The sequence below is a fragment of the Cricetulus griseus genome, chromosome 5, assembly GCF_003668045.3.
Source record: "Cricetulus griseus strain 17A/GY chromosome 5, alternate assembly CriGri-PICRH-1.0, whole genome shotgun sequence".
NCBI lineage: Eukaryota > Metazoa > Chordata > Mammalia > Rodentia > Cricetidae > Cricetulus > Cricetulus griseus.
Genome location: NC_048598.1, coordinates 102,448,102 through 102,472,330, shown reverse-complemented (window position 1 = coordinate 102,472,330; position 24,229 = coordinate 102,448,102). Strand labels below are relative to the sequence as shown.

The following is a 24,229-nucleotide window of genomic DNA, read 5'->3' as shown; positions in this document are numbered from 1 at the left end:
GGCTGAATTAAAGAACAATGGACTGTCTTGACCAAACACAGTCCATGGTACAGTTATTACTGATGACTAGTTCAGGTCCATGGTGAAAAAGAGCAACAATTGGGGGAAGAAACTAATGAAACCTAAAATGGTTTGGAAAGGAAAACAGCACTAGGTAGTTCTAGAGGGCAGTCACTGCTGAAACAGAGCAGTAATTATCAGGGAGGCTAGGGCCATTCATGCGAAGGCACCTGCTTTTCTTTGGGATTACAGAAAAGTTGTTGTAGTAAGGGAACTGTCCATCCAGCCAAGCATTTAAGAATGGAAAGAAAAGGAAGGTGATTACTAGTCCCAATCCAACTTCATATAGACTCTGCTGCTGCTGGGTGTCATTGAGACCAGATGCAGTCACAGCTAGAGCCCTGGGTAGCAGTGCCATCTATGTGCTTCTTTGTTTGTGAAAGAAGAAAGATACAACATTTAAAAGTCATGGATTTGTCCTCTGTGCTTCAGTTTACCAGTGTTTCAGGCATCTCTTTGGAAGAGTCCAATCCCAAGTAAGTACCCCGTGAGAGTTCACTGCATGAATCTGTGATGATGAAGCCTGGGTTGCATTTTGAGACCATAACATGTTGAGATACCCCAGCTTTGAGACACCTGCCATGAAAAGCTTCGTGTAGGGAGTGGAAGTAGCATGTGGGCTCGAGAGGGAGAGAGAGACAGAGACAGAGAGAGACAGAGACAGAGAGACACACAGAGAGACAGAGAGAAACAGAGACACAGAGACACAGAGACAGAGAGAGATAAGAGACAGAGAGACAGAGACAGAGAGATGTTTGAGAAGTTGCAGAAAGAGCCATCTCAGCCCTTTGAAACTGAAGCCCCAGTGTCTGACACTGAGCTGCAGGATTTGGTGTTTGCCCTGCAGGGTTTCAGTGTTGTCTTGGTCCAATAATTTCTTACTTCTTTGAAAGGGAAATGTGTATTCTGTGCCATTGTGTGTTGGGCATATGTAATTTATGTTTTGATTTTATGACATTAAGACACTGCCTTGATTTTCAGAAGAAACTTCGGTCACTGGAACAGTGCTGGGAGTGTCACCCATTACGGAGATCTTTGAAGCTCTGCTGCAGCGCCTTCTCTGCAGGTCTGGGGCCCTTCTGTGTCTAAGATGAAGTCTGGGAAGGGAGCGCGCGTCGGTTCACAGCAGCCAATCAGGGCTCGGGACGGGACTGCCGGTCAGAGTGGGGGCGGGCGCTTCCGGTCCGCCCGCTCGCCCGCCCGCGCTGGACTCGGGAGACGTTCTTGTCGTGGGAGCCGCGCTGTGACCGCTGCCGGAGCCGCGAGGACGGCGGGCGAGCTCGGAGGCCGCCATGGTGAGCGAGGGGCCGCCGTGCGCGCGCGGGGAGGAGCGTGGGAGCCGCTGGGTCCTCCCGGGGCTGCGGGAAGCGGCGGGCGCCGGCCGTGAGGTCACGTGAGGCCCCTGCTGTCCCCGCGGCCGGGTCCTGAGGCCTCCGAGTGACTTCCGGCGGAGGCTGCGCAGAGCACGGGGTGGGGGCTGCGCGTGGGAGTTCCGCGGTGTGACGTCACCACGCAGCGTGCGCGCAGGCGCCGCTCCCGCCGTGGCCTCCGCAGGCGGATTTGCAGAGTTCTCTGCGGTCTTGTGCAAGTCCCGCCCTTGGCACTGAACGTCCAGGTGCAGATCCGTCTGCGGGCGGCGCGGTGCTGTGCGGGGGGCTCTGTGACAGGAGCGTCCGCACCTAGATGCCGGGGTGGACCAGCCGCCGGCGTCAGGGAGGCCAGACTTAAATCCCCTGCATGAGAATCTAGGGATGATTGTGAGCCACCATGTTAGTGCTGGGAACCAAACCCAGGTCTTCTACAAGAGCAATAGTGGTGTTAACAGCTGAGTCATCTCTCCAGTCCTCACCGTGACAGGTTCTCAAAACCCTATATATGTTCGCATGCACAGGTATATGCTGAAAAGACAGTGTTAAGAGAGTTGTGATTTGCTTAAAAATCTGACTTTGGGGGCTGAAAGACAACTCAGTAGGTGTGCTGGCTAGATTTGGTCAGCTTGACACAAGCCAGAGGCAATAGGGCCCATCCCACTGTGGTTGGTGCCACCATGGGCAGGTGCTGCTGAATTCTATAAGGAAGCAAACTGAGCAAGCCATGAAAGCAGGAGGGTTGTGAGCAGCATTTCTCCAGGTTGACAACATACATGAGCCTATGGCTATAAATGTTAGCAAATCTGTTCCTGGCCTGCTCCACTTAGACTGTCAGACAGAGCTGGAGAGTGTGCTCTAAGGTTGTCTTGATCCCAGTGTGTGGCTCCACAGTCCATTAACATCACTACTGCCCTGAATCCACTCCTCAATTCTTGAGTGAAAGGTTTGTAGCCTAACTCAGTGCTAAATGTACCCATTTGAGTCACAGAGTGGGTGGTCCATGTCAGTAACAGGAAAAGGACTTGTGAGTGGAGCATGGTTTCTCCTTTCAGCAGACTAGAAGGAATAGTTCATTGTATACATGGCAAGGGAAAACAGGCTAGGCAATGGCTAGATTCCAAGTTGTTTAGGACAGTGAGCTGCAGGGGTCTCAGAAGAACAATCTGATAGAACAGGGTGAGTGACTTTCTGTGTATTTTCCCAATCTGTATTAATTCATGAATGAAGGAAAACCAAAGTAGTAGATATACAAATTGGGGCAGTTACCTCAAGCCACAGAAATTTCCAATTGGGCAACTCTCTCATGTTGGTAAGTGCAATCCTAGTTGTCTCACATCAGTGGGTAAGAGGATTGAGACACGGGGCATTTGGCTATTGCTTGCTTGTCAGCATACAGTTCTCAGCAGCTAACATTTTACACAGAGGTCACATAGTCAGTTATTTATGACATTCCCTCTATCAGGTGATAACCTCCTCTATTTCATAGTAGAGATAGGTGTTCTTTTAGTTTATTTTTACCTCTTGTTTGTTTTTTTCAAGAAACACTGTTTCTCTGTATTGTTTGGGAGGTTGTCCTGGAACTCACTCTGTAGACCAGGCTGGTCTCGAACTCACAGAGATCCGCCTGCCTCTGCCTCCCAAGTGCTGGGATTAAAGGCGTGTGCCACCAACACCTGGCTATTTTTACCTCTTTTAAACACTGGTTGTTGGTGTTGTGTTACTGTGACAAGACACCATGACCATGGCAACTGTTATAAAGGAAAGCCTTTAATTGGGGCTGGCTTACAGTTTCAGAGGTTTAGTTCATTGTCGGAATGGTGAGGAACACTAGCACGCATGCAGACATGGTCCTGGAGAACTGCTTGAGAGTTCTACATTCAGATCCTCAGGCGGCAAGGAGCAAAGGCCATTGGGCCATACTTGGGCCCTTGAAACCTCAAAGCCCACTTGCAATGACACACTTCCTCCAGCAAGACCACACATACTCCAAGAAGGCCACACCTTCTAATCCCTCTCAAATAGTGACACTGTCTGATGACTAAATATGGAATCATAAGGGCTTGTGCGGGCCATTCTCATTCAAACCACTTCTATTCTCCAATAGCTCCGAGTTATTAAGAACTTTATTCGTGGTTGTGGTGGCGAACACCTTTAATCCCAGCACTCAGGAGGCAGAGGCAGGTGGATCTCTGTGACTTTGAGGCCAGCCTGGTCTACAGAGCAAGTTCTAGGGCAGCCAGGGATACACAGAGAAACTCTGCCTCAAAAAGCCTAGAAGTAAAAAAGAACTTTATTTAAAATTTCTGAAGTAATTGTTCATTTATTTATTTTGAAAGCAATGTACCTTGTAGCCCAGGCTTCCCTGGTATTGTGTTGTTGATGGAAGTTTCTGTCCCTCCCAGTCCCACAGCTGTTTAGTCCCAAATAAACACAGAGGCTTCTATTAATTATAAACTGTTTGTCCAATGGCTCAGGCTTCCTATTGACTAGCTCTTTGTTAATTATTAACCCATTTCTATGAATCTGTGTATTTCCATGTGGCTTCAGCTTACCCATGATGCCCAGGCCTCTTCTTCCTTGGCAGCTACATGGCCTCTCTGACAACTGCTTCTCTGCCTTTTCTCTTCCCATCATTCTCCTAGTCTGGTAGCCCCGCCTATACTTCCTGCCTAGCTACTGACTAGTCAGCATTTACTCATCAACCAATAAGAGAAACATTCACAGCATACAGAAGGACACCCCCCCCACTGTGTCATTGAGAATTGCCGTGAATATCTAAACATGCCTCTGCCACCCGGTACTGGGAATACAGGTGTGCAGGTTAGTGAGAAGGAGAAAAACATGAAAAAAAATTGTCCTCATACAGCCCAGGCTTTTGTTAGGGATTTGCTAATGTAGAGGAACCTGTGGAAGAATCTGAATCCATTGCCTACCTGCAAGCTGATATAGTCACAGCAGAGAAAGGGTTCCAGTTTTGTCTGCAGTTGAAATTACCAGTGAACAATAGCTAGTAAGTTTTAAGTGATTGACAGATGTACTGATAAATGTTTATGTAGGGGGTCCACAGACCAGGGTAATCAAGAATTTGGATAAAGAAGTGAATTTCTTTCTAGAAACCGTATTACTGTAGTTCAACCAGAACGGAAGAGCTGGACAAATTGGCGAGGACCCACCTAACTGGCCTGTTATTTTTCTGGCTGAAAACGTACAGCCCAAGAGAAAGGGTTTGAGTTATCCTTGGTGTGCCCAAACATAAATTGTCAGTCCTTTTGCACATGGGGCATAAAGCTTGTTTCAATGTTTTAAAATAATTTGGAGTAATTATAATTCCATCATTTGGGCTTTCCCTTTCCTCTCTCCCAGCCCCCTCCCCCCTAAACTCTTCCTTACCTTTAAATTCATGGCCTCCTTTGTATTCCTACTTGAATTTGACCTATAGTTGCTTAAAAGCACCCTTTCCTTCAAACTCACTAAGATGGCTGTACTCTGTCCTATCTTTGAATAAGAAACTGCAATAGGAAGAGAATATACCTGTTTAATTTTTGGTTGTGAGCCTAGCCTTTAAAGGCTGAGCCATCTCACCGGCCCACTGTACCTGTTTAATATTACTTGACTAGACAATATCAAGACAGGCCCTAGTACATAAAACTAATTATTGTCTCTGTCTCATTAGTGTGACTTCAGGTGAGTGTCCCTGCTTTGTGGGGTTTCTAGGTTTAGGCATTGACTTGTCTCCATTTAATTTTAGACCTTCATACAGCCAGAGATTCTGTCTTCTTGACCACAGAGCTTTATTAGCCTTCATTACTACTTTCAACTTTGCTCCTTTCTAAAGTCCCTAGAATCACTTAGCTCAGATATCACAGCTCCCAAAACTCTTTTGGCTTCACTTTTGGCTTCACTGACCTCTGGTAAGAATGAAGCTGGCTTTTTGTCAAGGAAGCTACTGTTTCCTTTTGCTTAAGGACTTTTTACCTTAACCCTATCCAGTTTTTACCTCCTGCTCTTATCTCACCCACTCTGAAGAACTAACCATCCCAGGATTGGAGAAACAACTGATCTGGCTTCTTTCAACTGTATCTGGTTTTTCAGGTGGCAGTACTGAGGCATCCCACCAAGGGTTCTCTCTACTACATCCCAGCTGTTAGATGTAGAGAGGAAAGTGGGTTCTTGGCTGGTGTTTTGAAGGGATTAAAATGCCCAGAGTACATTAGGCTGTCTTTATAGACTCACAAGAGGCCCTTCTATTAGACTCCTGGTTTTCTAATGTCCTCTAAGGTTATTCTCCAGAGCTATGAGTACACCATCAGCTTTCATGCCCTTTGATAGCTCTTGTATGAGCTAAAAATCAGCGTGATGCCCTTCCCATGTGGCTTCATCACTTCATATTTATGTTAAAACAATACTGGCTGGTCTCCTTTAGCTGTAGGTGCTTCAGTGCACACCTGATGTTTTACATCTTTTTATCATGAAGAAAATATTAGTGAGATGCATTTGTCTATGTAACATCTCCTGTAGACTTGCACTTAAGGTCTGTGGAGTATGATCCCTTGATTGTTACCATTTCCCTTATTCTTTGGTGAAACTTTCCTCCTGAGTGCTAAAGACTATGCTGAGTGCTGAAGACTATAAGAAAAGTGGAACTTTTCTTATTTACTGTCAAGACCAGTTGTGCAACTGACCCTCAGGTGTCACAGGGGCTTGAGAGGACCCTCAGGCTCCTATAACCTTTTTTGTACCACTTTCTCCATCAATGTGAGGATGAGTCAAAGCCTTGCTTGACAAACTGGTTTCCACTGAAATCTGAATTGACCCTCCTTTTGGTAGACTTGACAATGTTTTGAATTCATTGAGTGGGGTCTCCCTGCTCTCCAAATTTACAATCTGTCAACCCCTATTATGTTTCTCAATGTATCCCTGTCATATTCTCAATCTAAATAGAAGTCGAACATGAAATGACTCAGACTGAATTCCCCTCTTAGAGATGACTTTCTATAAGTCAGGCTGCCTAGTTAGAAAAGGTACAGTATAGTTAATCATATGCAATGTGGGATTAAGTATTCATAGTTTAGAGACTATAGGGCACAAAAAAAAATCTAAATTAACTAAGAATTAGGATGTTCTTTTCCCAAAGCTTGTTTATTTCAAAGAAAACAGAAAATTAAAGTAAAGCAAGGGTTCCCAGGACATGCTTAAGGAGATACAAGAATGACGTCAAAGTGGAGCAGAAGAGTCCCAAGTGTCTTTGGAAAACAGTAGGCATGGATGTTGCAAGATGGTGTTGGGAGCATGACATGAGGCATTAGGACCCAGCGTAGCCTGTGTCTGCAGCCTCCAGCTGTCCTAGCTGCTCATTGGCAGCAGCTTGTCTAGCATCCTGCCATCTATTCTCTTGATTCTCTTGGGATGTGTATTTTCCCAAGACTGGCTCTAGGCTAATGCAAATTCGAATGAGCCTTCCAATTCTTACCATTATAGAGGATTAAGAACTTCTTTGGATTCCTGACTAGTGTTGAAGACATGTGGCTAAGAAAATACCTTACTTCCCTGTCTAAGCCAGTAAATACATTAGACAAAGCAATGTATCAAAAATGCAGCAAACACACCATGGAAGTCCAATGCCACCTTATTGGTATAAGTGGGTTAATGCCCTGAAGGCTCAGCACACCAGGTTTATGGGTATCACCATTTTGGATTGTGCCGTGCAGTTACAGTAACTAAGAAGTCACATGGCATCCAGTTCTCTCACAGCATCTTGTACGGTGGCAGCCGGGCAGCGCAGCTCTGTGACGGGGTTCAGCGTCGCATGCGCCTCGGCCAAGGCGGAGCCCAAGCGCCCTTCCGCGAGAATGTCTGCCAAGCCCAGCCCTGCCAACGTGGACGCGAAGCTGAAAAAGTGCAAACAAATCACCAGACAAAACAGTGCCAACAAAAGGGAGAGCTGAGCAAAGGGCAGACAGGCTGAAGCGGCTCACCTGCAAACTACAGATCTGCCTGCAGAAAACGGAGAGACAGAGAACCAGAGTCCAGCCTCTGAGGTAGAAGAGAAAGAAGCCAAGTCTGACTCACCATCCATCATGTCTGTCAGTGGTTCATGCCTCCCTTCATGTACAATCCAGAGGAATATTTTTATCAACTATTTTGTAAATGTTTTTTAGTAGCTCTAGAAATTTTTTTAAGAGGTGGGAGGAAATCTCATCCCATTTTTTTTTTAAGTGTAAATGATTTTTTTTTTTAAAGAGGTTAAATCATTTGCTGGTTGTTTATTTTCTGGTACAACCAGAAAATAGAAGGCTCAATCAGGAGCGACTGGGACTGTCGTGGGGGGGGAGAGAGGGCTAATTTTATATCCTACAGCATAAAGCATACTAAGTGTTTGGAGTCTTGGTCATGCATTTGTGTATGCAATATTTTCAGTTACATCTGGTCTCATGTTTCTAGTTGAACTGTTTCCTAAAAAAAATCACTCCTCTGCCTCCTCCTGTCAGAACTGTTTCTGATGGTCATGGTGTCCATTTTCCTAACACTTGTGATAATATGCTGTGAAAGACGGGCATTTTGAGTATGTACTGTATGTGGCATAAAATTGTGAGGCAGGGGAATTGAGGATTGTGAGCATTTGAGTGTTATGTAAGGTCTTAAGGAAAACTTAAGACAGCCACGTGTGAGGCTGGAACATCACTGAAATAAGTTCAAAGAGAAACAACATGTGATCTTGGGGTACGTGAACACAATGTATGACTCTTCAGAGATTGGGTGCATGTGTTGAGAGTTGAAATGTCTGTGTACTCTGCTCCTCAACCAATAAATCAAAGTTGTGAGAAAAAAAAAGTCACATGGCACTTAACTTTTTTAACTGAAACCATTAGAAAAGATGACAGCCAAGTCACATGGCTGCTTCCATCATGATGAGATCACAAGCCAAGTTGGTAGCAAAGCACAGGGTTGCTATCCTCCAGTTTAAATGTGCAGTGTTACAACCATTTTTCTTTTTTTTCTTTTTGGTTTTTCGAGACAGGCTTTCTCTGTGTAGCTTTGGAGCATATCCTGGCACTTACTCTGGAGACCAGGCTGGCCTGGAACTCAGAGATCCACCTGCCTCTGCCTCCCTAGTGCTAGAATTAAAGGTGTATGCCACCAACACCCGGCCAACCTTTTCTTTAAAATGACATTTTTAAATGACATTTTCAGGACAGTCACTGAGACATTTTGTTTGAGTAATGTTTTAGCATATTATCTGCCTGTATTCTGCCCATCTTGTATGAAACTGAGCAAGGTTGAATGAAAGAGTAATGTACTGATTTCTTCACAAAACAGTCTCTGGCATGGTTATTATTGATGATTCATGCAGGTGCATAGTGAAAAAGAGCAACAAGCAGGGCAGAGAACTAGGTAGTTTCAGATGACTGTCATGTGCTGAAACAGAGGTAACAATTATTAGGGAAATTAGGGCCATTAAAGGGAAGACACCTGCCCTTCCTTGGAAATATAGAAAAGGTGTTGTAAGGGCATTGCCCACCCAACTAAGCTTTTAACTATGGAAGGAAAAGGAAGGTGATTCCTAGTCCCAGAAACCAACTTCATACAGAATCTGCTGCAGCTGTTCCAATTGGACCATGAGTTTTCATGGTATGAATCCATGATGATAAAGTTTTGTTTGCATTTTGAGACACCTGACATGAATAGTTGCATGTACAGAGTGGAATTAGCCAAAGAGTAAAATGTGTGAGGAGCTGCAGAGAGGTACTGAAGTCCCAGATGCCTGATACAGAACTGCAGGATTTGGTGTTTGCACAACAGGGGTTCAGGCTTGCCTTGGTCCAATATTTCCTTATTTCTTTGGAAAGGAAATATGTACTCTATGCTATTGCATGTTGGGCAGTTATAATTAGTGTTTTGATTTTATAAGATGTCATAGTCAAGAGATTGCTTTCAGTGTCAGAAGAAACTTGGGACACTCAAACTGTATTGGGACTGTTACAGAACATGGGAATCTTTGAAGTTAGACTACATTTTGCATCATGGATTGACTATGAGTCTATCATGATGTGTGAAAATATGGTGAGTTGAATTAAAAACCTCCCATGTAGGATGACTTTGTCTCTGGTTTGTAGCTTCCATCAGGGTGCTTATGGAACCTTTAGGAGGAGGAGCCTTTCTGGAGGAAATTATCCTCTGGGGATGGGCTTTGAGTGTTTATATATTCACCACAATATGTCATCTTTTATGTTTTCTGGTGGTTGGAATTGAGCAGCCTTCTCATGCAGCCAGGCCATCACCACCATTACAGACGCCATCCCTAAGTAATATAAAATAAAATATGAATAATTGTTTACCTAGCAAAGGCCTGATATTTCTGCTTTATGTCTTGGCCATGGGTCTGGCTTTTGTACTTGTCAAGCATCCGCTCTTGTGCTGAGCCTCACTCACATCTTAACATCTCAGCCATGGCAGAGGGTGTCGTCTTTTTTCTAGGACGGTGTGTATTCATAATGTAAATCCTGAGTCTCCTGAACCATTGTGTCAATCTTACTTAAGGGTTCTATTACTTCGGTGAAACACCATGACCAAAAAGCAAGCTGGCAGAGGAAACCATTTATTTGCCTTACACTTCCATATGGCTCTTCATTTTTGGAGGAAGTGAAGACAAGAACTTACACTTGTATCACTATACATCAAAGGAAACCAGGACAGGACCTGAAACAGGGCAGGAACCTGGAAGGAGGAACTAATGTAGAGACCATAGAGGGGAGCTGTTTACTAGCTTGCTCCCCATGACGTGCTCAGCCTGCTTTCTTATAGAACTCAGAAGCCCCAGCCCAGGGATGGCATTGCCCACAGTGGGCTGGGCTATCTCTGTCAATCAAGAAAATGCCCTACAGTTTTGCCTACAGCTGGATCTCATGTAGGCATTTCCTCGGTTGAGGTTCCTCCTCTCAGATAATTTTAACTTGTGTGAAGTTTGCATAAAACTAGCCATTACACTTTGGATTACTGGTGGTTAACATTCTCCCTATCTTCCTGTATTTTTTTTTAATTTTCTGTTTTCTTCCCTTTTTTTGTTTTTTTTTTTTCTGTTGTTGTTGTTGTTGTTGTTGTTTTGAGACAGGGTCTCACCATATTAACAACCTTGGCTGTCCCGAAACTCGATCTGTAGACTAGTCTGGTCTCAAACTCATCTGCCTTTCCCTCCCAAGTGCTGGGATTAAAAGTGAACACCACCACCCACCCTGCAAGTTTTTTGAAGGTTTTTTTTTTTTAATGTGCTTGAGTCTTTTGCCTATATATATGAATATGAACTACATGTGAGCCTGGTGTTGACTGAAGTCAGAAGAGCATATTTTCTTCACTTAATATGAAGTTACAAATGGTTGTGAGCCTCTTAGTGAGTACTGGGGATTGATTGAGGTTGTCTGCAAAAGCAACACATTATCTTTGCTGGGTCCTCCGGCAGGTAGGGCTTGGGAAGGGCTAGTCCAGCCAGTCTCTTCCTGGGGCTGAACAGGATGGAGAGTGTCAATGACCCAGGCCCCCTCCTAGTTACCTCAGAAAGAAACACACTGAGTCAGGAGACTTGTCAAAGCAAGATCTCGTTGTATTGTAACAGGCAGGAATTTGTATGGGGTTGAGGTCTGGGATGGGAATCTTAGGATGGGGTAAGGTGAGGAGTAAGGGCCAATAGTATTCCACCAAGCTGGCAGGTAGCTAGGCAGGGGGCAGTCTTACATCAGGCCTTGCTGAGTCACCCCGATGTGGAGGTTACAGGCCAAAAACAGGTCGTCAAACTCTAGCCAGGCTCAGGATCTTACACTGAGCCTCACATCCAAGCCTTTTTAGGTCAAACAATCTTAACTGGTGACCTATCTTTACACTCTATTTTTTTTTTTTTTTTGGTCTGTCAAGACAGGGTTTCTCTGTGGCTTTGGAGGCTGCCCTGGAACAGGAGCCGTAGACCAGGTTGGCCTCAAACTCACAGAGATCCGCTTGCTTCTGCCTCCCGAGGGCTGGTATTAAAGGTGTGAGACACCAGCACCAACACTTTAATTTTTGTATTCAACATTATTCTTACTAATGTATTTGAGAACTTTTTGATATATCAGCCAGTAACTTATTAAAATTTTATTCATTCATAGGAATCTCATAGTAGTCTTACAGTTTAAATTGGGCAGCTGCAGTTTTTCTGAAAGACAAATACAGAACTGAACTGAATGTTTAAGTCTTTGGAGTAATTTTTATTGAGCCCCTGAGTGGTTTCTGTCATTTGTTTGTTTGTTTGTTTGTTTGAGACAGGGTCTCACTATGTATCTCTGTCCTAGAAATTTCTACATAGATCAAGGTGGCCTCAAAATCACAGAGATTGACCTGTTTCTGCCTCTGAATTTTGGGATTAAATGTGTGTACCACCACGCCCATCTTGTTCATTCTTTTTTTTTTTTAATTGGGAATTTCAACACAGTTCTGCTGATGTATACTTGATAATGTTGCTCTGTTTGCATGTCTCTCTGTATACTTGTTAGTCATTTTTCTTGCAATCCCATATCCCTTTCAGTGGGCACAGAAATGGTAGGTGTTATTCTTTTGCTTAAATTAGAAATAAATGCACAAGATGAGATATGAGAACAAGAGATACATTAACCATAGCTTATTATAGGGCACGAAAGCAAGAGGGAGAGAAATGAAAGAACAGAGCAAGGCAGAGAGTAAGAGAGAAGACAGAGAGATACTGCTGCTGGCAAGACAGTAAGAGAGGAGCGTAAGAGAGCCTAAGTGGGTGTCGTCTGTCTTTTAAAGGGTCCTTTACACCTGTGTGCAGACTTAGTTCCCATGGAATCCTGGGCTGACCAGGGTATTGCCCGAGTGGATTCTGCCAGGTAACAGGGGCGGGCCAGCATAATGCCTGAACCGTTCAGTAGGCACCATCCTCCTTTTCTTTTTCCTTCTAAAAATCACTTGGTAACTGCATTTGAAATTCTGTGACATGAAATAAGTGTATGGAGCACACAGAATCATGTAAATATATTCTCAATGAAGTACACTTTTGCAACGCAGTTGGTCTCACCATTTCTATTATGTACAATATGGGATATTTAGGATGCAGTGACCTATGAGGATGTGCGTGTGAACTTCACTCATGAAGAGTGGGCTTTGCTGGATCCTTCCCAGAAGAGTCTCTACAGGGATGTGATGCTGGAAAACTGCAGGAACCTCACTGCTATAGGTAGGAATGCTAGTTTTTGTCACTTTTTATAATATGGAGACAAGCATTTCATTTTTTAATTTTTTTATTCATTATGCATACAACCACATTTTCCCCCTCCTACCTGTCCTCCTGTTCCCCCCACCCCAGCTCCTCCCAAACCCACCACAAATCCACTCCTCTGAAAGGGTAAGGCCTCCCATGGGGAGTCAACAAAGCCTGGCACACTAAGTTGAGACAGGACCAAGCCCTTCTCCCCTGCATCAAGGTTGAGAAAGTCATCCCTCCATAGGGAATAGGCTCTAAAAAGCCAGCTCATGCACCAGAGATAGATCCTGGTCCCACTATCAGGGGCTCCTCAAACAGACCAAGCTAAACGACTGTCACCCACATGCAGAGAATCTCATTTGGTCACATGCAGGCTCCATAACTGTTGGTCTAAAGTTAGTGAGGTCCCATGAGCTGGGACAAGCATTTCTTGATCATTGATGCTCTCGTGGGATTTCAACTATGAAAAAGGAAGAATGCAATGAAAAAATCTAGGATGGTTCCCACGTTCAACAAAGTACTGACTTAAATTTTGCCTAATTTCTAGTAAAATATACATTTTCTGGTACTGTATTTTAGGCTACAAATGGGAAGATCAGAATATTGAAGAACATTGTCAAAATTCTAGAAGACACGAAAGGTAATTTTCATATGCAAGCTGATACATAAGTATCTCTGAAGAAATAGCAATGTGCCCTGAAGCTTTAAAGGAGAGGCAACACTGTAAATAAGCACAGCTTTATGATAATTATTAAATTCTCACAAACCAATGTATGTAACATGAGTTCTAATTTGTCTCAATAATAAAAACCCACAGCCAGATATTGGGGCAAATGTTAAAAGATCAGAGAAAGAAAAGAGCAAGCCACAGCCAACTCTTACCTTCCTAACTTCTCAGCTGAAAGGGCCAAGTTCCTGTCTCCTCCCACCTTATATTCCTCTCTCCACCTAGACATTTCACTTCCTGTCTGTCTGTACAGACATCCAGACCTCTATGATTAACTAGTGGCTAGCTCCACCCTCTGATCTTCAGGAAAGTTTTATTTGTTAGAGTATAAACAAGATGTCACCACATTCCCCCTTTTTTGTTTAAAAATTTAAAAAGGTTAAAACTAATATAAGAAAAACTATATACAATAAGTATAATAACTATATACTGCCCCAGCCAGGAGGGCACCACTCGAGCACGTACTCTGATGTGCTGCAGCACCAGAGAACCTGGTCAAAGAGACACAAGACATAGACAGCAAGACAGGCTTTCTGATCAAGCTGCAAATTTTTATTCTCAGAGACCTTATATAGTGGTTGAAGTGGGATGCTTGGTGGGGCAGGAACTCTTCGGGGAGAGGCTGTCTGCCTGATAACCAAACTGCAGAATGTCCCTGTACATGAGTCCTTGAAGGCAATTGGAGAGTGCAGGATGCTAGCAAGGTCAGAGAGTGCAGGTGCAGATAAGACAGGAGGCTAGCTAGGTTGGAGAGTGCGTGGGAGGAAGGGTTGCTAAGTAACCTGACTGTGGAATGTTTCTTTACTATTAGCTACTTCTGTAAGCCCAGGTGCTATTTATCGGGAAGTTGGGAAGGGAAGGATTGATTGGGACTGAAGGTAGCCATTCTTTTTAACATAATGGGTTACTCCAAAAATGCTGGCAGTCTTCTCTGAAGCAGCCCAAGTCTCTTACAGGTCTAAGTTACCTTTGCTATGACTCCTGGCAATGTACAATATATACAAGCAATAAATACATCAACAATGTCTAGTCCATTAACAATTGACAAATTCAGAGAAAATACTCCATATCTTTCCTATCTTGGTGATTTCAAAAGGTTGTACCTAATTCACTTTCTATTGTAACTTACATTACCAAAACTATCTTTTTAAGTCTCTCAACCTTAAACACTTTACACCTCTTTAGTGAATTCCTTTTCTAATCTGCTAACAAGGAAAACTATAACTGTCTAGTCTTCAATTCCATCAGAGACCCAAAAAGAAAATAATATTACTTGAGTAAGCAGGAAGTGCAGCAAAATTTCCAAAAAATGTAGAAACATCTGGCTGTCTAGACAGTCACCCAAGGTTCCTCTGCAATGTTGGGGCATCCATCTTTGGCCTAAAGGCCTAGCATATATGACAGACTTTCTGTGAAGCAGGATATTCTGAAAGGCTGTCCTACCTTGCCTTGGCAAAGTTTGGCAGTCCTTTGTGTGTGTGTATGTCCTGCTTATCCAGTTAGGACAGCATACTGTTAGCAGTCAAGGCAAGAGCACCTTCTTGCCCAGTGGATAATGTTTGCCACAAAGAAAGTAAAGTGGAGTTTCTTTGATGCCCATCATCTTCTATGGAGTAGATTGGTGTTGCCAGGAGCAGACATGTCTCATTATAAAAAAGAAAAGAACCTATGTTATTAAAACATATTAAATGCCGTATTCTGTAGATCTCTGGAGTGTTTGAAGATGACTTGTCTTTCTAAAATATATCTGTTTGACCTTGAAAACATGTCTAATGTGACTACAAGTTCAATTGTAATAGATGACTAATTACTAACCTGCATTACTTTTTATCCTAAATAGTTGGTAGTAATAACTTTCAAGGGCTAAAAATTTGCATTACATTGTTAAATGGCCTGTATATGTTCAATACCTTGAACAAGATTAGAAATGTATGTACAGTATGTTCTAACAAAATAACCCCAATTTTGTATCAATATACAAAAACCCAAGCCAATGTAAAATATTTAAAACTATATATATATATATATATATATATATATATATGCTCTTTTGATTTAAAAGTAGATTCAGTAATCTACCTTTTTATCCTATTTCTATGTCCACTTTTTTTCTTTTCAGAGTAGATTCAACAATCTACTCTTATTATCCTATCATATCTGTATCTCCTTTTTTTTTTTCAAAACAAGAACTCTGAATCTAATCTCCTTTGTTCATCTTTTTTCCTGACCATTAGCAATGACAAATAGTAACCAACCCTCCTATACAATCACAAAAATCCATAAGCCACTAAATGATCAAAAACCACTCACCCTACCTCTTGGGAATGTGGGTGTCATATTCTTAAATTTACTTACTGCTGTCTAGGGGCAAGGGCATCAGTAGGGGATCCTGAAAAGAAAGAAATTGGATAGATTGTCAAGTCCTGGGAAGGATAACTGTATCATTTGTTGTCCAGTCTCTGCATAATGGGAAAGTGCAGAGCTTGTCTCAAGTCCTGGCTAGAGTAGTCTACGAGGCTGGATCATCTCAGCTAGCCACCTCAAAATTGTTCTGAGCAGTTTGTAGTCCTAAGCTGATCTTTAGGTGGTGATTTTTAGATTAGTGGTGTTATCACAGTCCTGGTGGAATTGACATTGTGGGGCCCCATCCTCCCTCCTTTTGGAGACTTCAAAGCTCACTGTTAGGCATGGTCATGGTTCACTGTAGAAAACTAGCATTTTAAATGTATGCAGCAGATCTCAAAGTACAAAAACTTAATTCCTAGTTACCTGACAGAGACTCAAACCCAGAAACATGTACAGGAAGCTAGATGAAGCCTTTTTCTAGAATTAATTAATGCTCTAAATGTATTTCAATGTCAGGTAGGTGATCCATGTTTCCAAGGTATTTGTCTAAAAATGAAGACAATGAAACAATGTGTTAACACATGACTATTTTGCCAGGCAGTGGTGGCACACGCCTTTCATCCCAGCATTCGGGAGGCAGAGGCAGGCAGATCTCTGTTCCAGGACAGCCTCCAAAGCCACAGAGAAACCCTGTCTTGGAAAACACACACACACACACACACACACACCTATTTTAATCATAGCCCCATGAGATCCATTTTGTAGAACTGTCCATCCCTTTTACTTAAGTACCATATAGGCATATACATTGATTGGGGGTATCAGTGATTGTCCAAGACCCTTTTTTTTTTTTGCAGACTTTTTTTATTTGAATTAGAAACAAGATTGTTCTATAAGACAATCCCAGTTCCCTTCTCCCTCCCATCCTCCCTTACCACCACCCTCTCCACTAAAACCCTACCTATCACATATCCTTTCTGTTCCCCCTGGATGGTGAGGCCTTCCATAGGGTGTCATCAGAGTCTATCGTATCCTTTGTGTCCAAGACCTTTTATAAGCAAGTAGTTCATAGTAAATCTAGTGTTTCTCGTGTACTTATAAAGAGTTTCCAAAGTTTAGTGGGAGGGTCACTTTATGAAGATCAAGAAGGGTGCTGTGGTGGGAATCCCTTAGTCCCTATACCACATCTTCATGGAGAACAAAAGTTAAACTGTGAATGCAGTGTGAAATCTTTTGTTTGTTATTGTTCCCTTAATAGGTATGTCATCTGTCCCTCTGGATACAAACCATGTGAACATGAGGAATATGGAAAGGAGCAATGTATCTCTGTCTCTCCTACAACTGTTAGAAGACATATAGTAGTCCCCACTATGAGTAGACTTCGTGAATGTGATACAAACTTAGAGTTAATTGGTTTTCCAACTACACTGGGAATACACCAACAAACTCACACTGTACAAAAGCCTTGTGAGTACAAGGAATATGAGAATTCTTCTGCCTGTATTGGTTTACTTTGCACGTGGAGTGTGACTCACAGTATAGAAAAATGTTATTCATACAATCAGTATGGTGAAACACTGAGTTCTTCGAGTTCTGTTCAAAGATGTGATAAAACTCATATGGGAAATGTAAGTGATAAATGTGAACCATCTACTAAAGGCTTTAACCATCACAGGAATCTTCAAATATACAAAGGAACCCATAACAAAGAGGATCTCTTTGAATGTAATCAACATGATGAAGACTTTACACTTGATTCCTCTTTACAATTGCATCAAAGAACTCATTTGGAAATAAAACCGTATAAATATAATCAATCTGGAAAAGACTTTGCACATCACAATTGCTTTCAAGTACATAGAACTCATACTAATAAGCAACCATGTAAATGTAATCAATGTGGTAAAGCCTTTGCAAGTAGCCATAATCTTAAAATACATGAAAGAATCCATACTGGAGAGAAACCCTATATATGCAATCAATGTGGTAAAGCCTTTGTACATTTAACTAGTCTTCGAAATCATGAAAAGACTCATACTGGGGAGAAACCCTATGTATGTTATCAATGTGGTAAAGCTTTTGCCTGTCGAAGTAATCTTCAAATACATGAAAGTACTCATACAGGAGTGAAACCCTATGAATGCACTCAATGTGGTAAAGCCTTTGCACATATCATTTATCTTCAAAGGCATGAAAAAAGTCATACTGAATACAAACCATATGAATGTAATCAGTGTAGTAAAGGCTTTACACAATTCAATCGTCTTCAAAAACATTTCAAAAGCCATACTGGAGAGAAACCCTATGAATGTAATCAATGTGGTAAAGCCTTTATAAGTCGCAGTAATCTTCAAACACATGAAAGAATTCATACTGGAGATAAGCCCTGTAAATGTACTCAATGTGGTAAAGCCTTTGTAAGTCACCGTAATCTTCAAATACATGAAAGGACTCATACAGGAGTGAAACCATATGGATGTAATCAATGTGGTAAAGCTTTTGCACATTTCACTAGTCTTCGAAATCATGAAAAAATTCATACTGGAGACAAGCCCTATGTATGTAGTCAATGTGGTAAAGCCTTTACATGTCGTAGTAATCTTAAAATACATGAAAGTGCTCATACAAAAGTGAAACCTTATGAATGTAATCAATGTGGTAAAGTCTTTGCACATATCATTTATCTACAAAGACATAAAAGAAGTCATACTAGATACAAACCATATAAATGCAATCAATGTGGTAAAGGCTTTACACAGTCTAGTCATCTTCAAAAACATTTCGAAAACCATACTGGAGAGAAACTTTATGAATGTAATCAATGTTGCAAAGTCTTTGCAAGTCACAGTAATCTTCGAACACATGAAAAAATTCATACTGGAGACAAGCCCTATGTATGTACTCAATGTGGTAAAGCCTTTGTAAGTCACCGTAATCTTCAAACACATAAAAGAATTCATACTGGAGAAAAGCCCTATATATGTAATCAATGTGGTAAAGCTTTTGCACATTTCACTAGTCTTCGAAATCATGAAAGAATTCATACTGGAGATAAGCCCTATGTATGTAATCAATGTGGTAAAGCTTTTGCCTGTCGTAGTAATCTTAAAATACATGAAAGTACTCATTCAGGAGTGAAACCCTATGGGTGTAATCAATGTGGTAAAGTATTTGCACATACCGTTTATCTTCAAAGGCATGAAAGAAGTCATACTAGAGATAAACCATTTAAATGTACTAAATGTAGTAAAGGCTTTACACAATTCAATCGTCTTCAAAAACATTTCAGAAGCCATACTGGAGAGAAACCCTATGAATGCAGTCAATGTGGTAAAACATTTGCAAGTCGCAGTAATCTTCAAGCACATGAAAGAACTCATACTGGGGACAAGCCCTATGTATGTACTCAATGTGGTAAAGGCTTTGCCAGTCGCCGTAATCTTCAAACACATGAAAGGAGTCATACTGGAGAAAAACCCTATGTGTGTGATCAGTGTGGTAAAGCCTTTGTAAGTAGCAGTAATCTTAAAATACATGAAACTATTCATACAGGAGTAAAACCCTATGAATGTAATCGATGTGGTAAAGCCTTTGCACATACTGTTTATCTTCAAAGGCATGAAAGAAGTCATAGTGGAAACAAACCATATGATTGTAATCAACGTGGTAAAGCCTTTGCAAGTCACAGAAACCTTCCTTCAAATACATGAAAAAAGTCATATTGGAGAAAAACCCTATGAATGTAATTGACGCACTAAAACTTTGCAGATCAGGATAATCTTCAAACATCAAAGAGTAGTGAAGAGAAACCCTTCAAATGTCAATATGATGATGCCTCTTTAAATTACAGTCTTCTTCAAAGGCATAAAGAATTACTCCTGGAGACAAACACCATGAATCTAGAAAATTCAGTAAAGCTTGGCATGGTCTCACTGGTGCTCAAATAGAATTAGTAGAACCATTCCATCATTCAAATATTGTCCTCTTTTGAAACTATAAGCAAATTGCTACCAAAGATAGAGGCACACAGAATAATTTGAGTAATAGAACCTATTTGTAAATGACAATGGTATTTATTCTACTATCTATTTTTTTAATATTATTTGTTTATTCTAAGGACTAAATGTTTGTTCCTAACACTTTCTTAGAACACAAATGACAGAGAATTGTCTCAGTGGGTAAAGTTGCTGCTCAGCCTGATGACCTGAGTTCACTCTCTGGGATACACACATTACTCTTACCAATTTTTCTCTGATTACTACTTGGGCTGTGGCATATGCACACCACCCGCCTACACACATGAATATTTTTGAAACTGACATAAGGATCGGTGAGGTCAAGCACCTACCTATTTAAGGCACTTGCTTCCAAACTTGACTACCTCAATTTGATCTCTAGTACTGACATAAAGGAAGTAGAGAATACACATGTGTAAGTTGTCCTCTGCCTGGCACATGCACAACATGGCACAGGTGTTTACATACTAGTAAAAAAAATTCCTGAGGAGATGAAATTAAAGAAAATAACCAAATCATTGAGAACATAGGAAATGATTTGCCAATTGAAAACAATACATTATGGCATTCTGTCATGTCACTTTAACAAAATAAGATTTACTGTTTAAATCTTACATTATTTGTCTCTGACCCAATGATAGGTCATTTTATAAACATATCCCAGCTGGGCATAGTGGTGCATTTTGGAGACATGCAAATGGATCTTGCTTAGTTTGAGGCTATCATAGTCCACATAGTGATGTCCAGGATACTTATGGCCATATAGAGAGATTCTTTCTCAAAGAAAAAATTAAGTAACTGTAGCATATATGACATTATGGAATTTTTCCTAACTTCAACTGGACTCATCTCTACCCAACCCTTCATTTTTTTCACTCACATCAAAAGAAGTGTATTAATGACAGTAAGAAGCAGTGTACAGAGTTCACTCACAGAGGGAAAGAAATCATTGAGTCATTTGAGGACCATGTAGCCGGGATTTTCATCACCTCCCAAGTGAGAGAAGATAGGAATCATGGGGCATCTTCATCTTCTGAATTATAATGATGTATTTGAATAATAGAGAGTTGTCTCAGTACTTCTGCTATAGGGTACCCAAGTTTGGTTCCTAGCACCCACATCAGATGGTTCAGAACTACCTGTATTCCAGATCCAAGAGATCTGATGCACTCTTCTGGCGTCCTTAGGCACCAGATATGCAAATGGTGAAAAAACATACATCATATATTTTATATACTATGATTTTCTCATTCTAAGAATAAAAACTTGGAAAAAGTCCTTTTAAAATATGGAGTCATATATATAATATATGTATGTAATATATATTTAATTGTTTAAATAAATATGGGAGAGACTTATAAAAAGTGTTCTATGTATTTTTTTACAAATTGAAATAAAAATAACTTAGGTATATGGTCAGAACAGAACATGGTCCTAGAGTAGAGCTGTATGAGGGGATTTCTGAATGCATGGGAGAACACTCCCAAAAATAAAACACAGGAGTCTTGTGAACTCAGTTTCTTCAAAACACAGAATTGTTTTTGGATTTTTTCTTTTTTGTGCTCCTTCCAGGTATAGCAGATAAGAGTGAGTTTACTTCAGATTACTCATTATTGCTTGCAGTTTGTTGCTACTCAATTAAATGTTTAAACTATCCTTCCTGTGTCTATATGGAAAAATATGTTTTCCATATCTGGCTTATCCTTGCCATTGTATACAGCTTGATGTCATGAGAACCTTATTCATAAGAACATCTTAACCCTCAGAGTATAAAGTGTGTTGGGCCCTGAATAAAGTTGTCTGTTGTGTGAAACTTTAGTCTGCTTCATTTGTCAGCTCTATTCTTCCAGCTCCCCTCTAGAACAATGATGAATACAGCCTGAGAGGGACCAGAAGCTGGCTACAAAAAGATAGTGGGGACCCTCACACAAGGAGGTAAGTGACAATAATGGTGCAGAGACCAGAGAAGGCTTTGACTTTGTCAAGCTTGTGCATCATTGTTTAAAGAAAAGGGAAGCACAAGCATTAAAACTACAGCCATTCAACTGCTTGCAAGTTTCTTATCATTATAACCCTTGTTTTCCAGTAGAAGGAACTTTAGATGAAGTATGGGACAGAGTCCAAAATAATATTTAAAAGGAGCATGAGCCAGGCGGTGGTGGCCCACGCCTCTAATCCCAGCACTTGGGAGGCAGAGGCAGGTGGATCTCTGAGTTTGAGACCCACCTGGTCTACAAGAGCTAGTTTCCAGGACAGCCTCCAAAGCCACAGAGAAACCCTGTCTCGAAAAACCAAAAAGAAAAAAAAAAAAAAAAGGAGCATGACCTAGTTGAAAAGCCTTCTTTCAGGCTTATATCATTCAATGTGGATGATAGCCTGTCTAGTCACATCCAAAGAAGAAGACCTACAATCCATATATTATATGACTCAGGACATGCTAAGTAAAAATGGGCTCAATATTATGGTAAAAAAAAGTACTAAGATCAGATATTGTGCAATGTTTGGGACAACTGGTTACTAGAACAACTTTTAAATCACAAAAAAAAATCCATATACAAGACAATTTAAAAACAGCTAACTTTCAGAAATTATTAGGGGGTAGTTATTGGATACATCCTATTTTAGGAATGTAATTATACACTAAGCACACTATTTGGAACTCTAGAAGGCTTCATTGCACAGTCCTTACATATTGTCTTGTGAGAAAACAACTAAAGCTATATGAATCCAAACTAGAAAAGGCATCTGTTTATTATGAGGAAACTTCAATCTTTAAACTTATTTCCCCCATTAACTTGTCTCCTATAGGTATTATAGCACCATAGGGTAAACCTGTGGAATGGAAATATTTACAACATAATGGTTCCCAAATACTAAGTGCTTTCATTGCTCTTCTTGCTGTATTATATAAACCCTAACAGTCAGAGTGTGATACAATTCTATGGACTCTTAGAATCTATTTGTCGATTACCATGGACAGGTAGGAAACCATCCAGCTGGCCAGCAATTGGGTTTTCTCTTAGAAACTGAATTTGTAATGACAAAAATTGTCCAACCTTCTCCCATTCCAAAAGCAGATACTTTATTGATGTCTCATCTAATGGTATAGGAGGGATACTCATCAATTTATTAATACGTCTTTTTCCGGAGCTGAACAAGTAGAACTGGTGTTTTGAGTCATCTGTGACAGGTAATTCATTAATCCCCAATTACTGTTTCAGATTCTGCTTATGTGGTTGGGTTGTTTCCAGCAATAGAAACTGCTTCTGTTTTGTCTTCACATCCTGTTATGTTCACATCACTTCAAGAACTGTATCAGGTTAAAAATCTTCACATCCGTTGTTTATTACTCATACTGATGCACACTCTAACCTCCCTGTTTTTATTGCAGAAAGAAATAAGCAAGCCATGCATGAACCTGCCTGATCTTTACTTCTCCAGAACAGGAACATCAACACCTTATCACTAATACTAATTGATTTCGTGTACAGTGCCCCATCCAGCTTAAGCAAGTGAGGCAAATTTTACAAAAATGTCCATTATGTGCTCTCTTACACTGTCATGGTCATATAGCTGAAGTTATCCCCAGAGTTAAAAATATTAACGAATTATGGCAAATGAATGTTATCCACTTTGTTCTTGTGCCTCAAATTGCCATACCTGTATACAGTGATACATTATCCAAAATTCTTTGAGCAGTTCCTCAATCTTCAGAGAATGCTTCTGCATTTTGCTCTTCTCTTATACAAACTTTTACTGTTGTGGGAATGCCTACTTCTATAAAATCTAACAGTGGACCAGCCTATACACAGAAATTGGAAAACTTCTGTAAGGGATGGTATGGTAATATTATAGTCATTCTTTATAATCCTCAAGACCAGGATATAAATGAAAGAGTACATAGAACACTAAAACAACAATTATTTAAAAAAAATAAAAGGGTGGGCTGGGTGGTAGTGGTTCATGCCTTTAAGTCCCAGCACTCAGGAGGCAGAGCAGGTGAATTTCTGAGCCTTCACAGCCAACCTGGTCTATGGAGTAAGTTCCAGATGATCCAGAGTTACACAGAGAAACCCTGTCTCAAAGGGGGGGAGGGTTAGATGAGATCTCCTGGGGATACTGGGAATGGGGAGTGGTAGGGGAGGGGGATGAGAATATGAGGGAACAGGATGGTTGAGGGGGTGAGAGATGCAGTAGAAGAGCAATGAAAGATAATAGAGCCACTGTGGGGTCAGGGAGAAACCTGGTGCTAGGGCAATTCCCAAGAATCCATTAGGATGACTCCAGCTAAGATTCCTAGCAAAAGTGGAGAGGATCCCGAACTAGCCTACCCCTGTAATCAGATTGTTGAACACCCCAACTATCATAGAGCCTTCATCCAGTAACTGGTGAAACAGGAGGCAGAGATCCACAATCAAGCCCCAGGCCAAGCTCCCAGAATCCAGTTGAAGGGAAGCCAAGATAA

At 41.2% G+C, this 24,229-nt stretch overlaps 1 protein-coding gene across 2 annotated transcripts; it reads left to right on the top strand.

The window, feature by feature from the left end:
- Positions 1-1,232: 1,232 nt before the first annotated feature.
- On the top strand, positions 1,233-21,580 carry LOC100769014 (zinc finger protein 431). Of its 2 annotated transcripts, XM_035445282.1 has the most exons (4): positions 1,233-1,355; positions 12,522-12,648; positions 13,255-13,315; positions 17,007-21,580. In XM_035445282.1, exons 1-4 carry the CDS (start codon positions 1,353-1,355, stop codon positions 19,456-19,458), a joined length of 2,643 nt encoding a protein of 880 aa, XP_035301173.1. In that variant the 5' UTR covers positions 1,233-1,352; the 3' UTR covers positions 19,459-21,580. The 2 variants fall into 2 exon arrangements, with proteins under 2 accessions (XP_035301173.1, XP_027274994.1); XM_027419193.2 differs by lacking the exon at positions 17,007-21,580 and having other exon boundaries at positions 13,255-13,449.
- Positions 21,581-24,229: the final 2,649 nt, after the last annotated feature.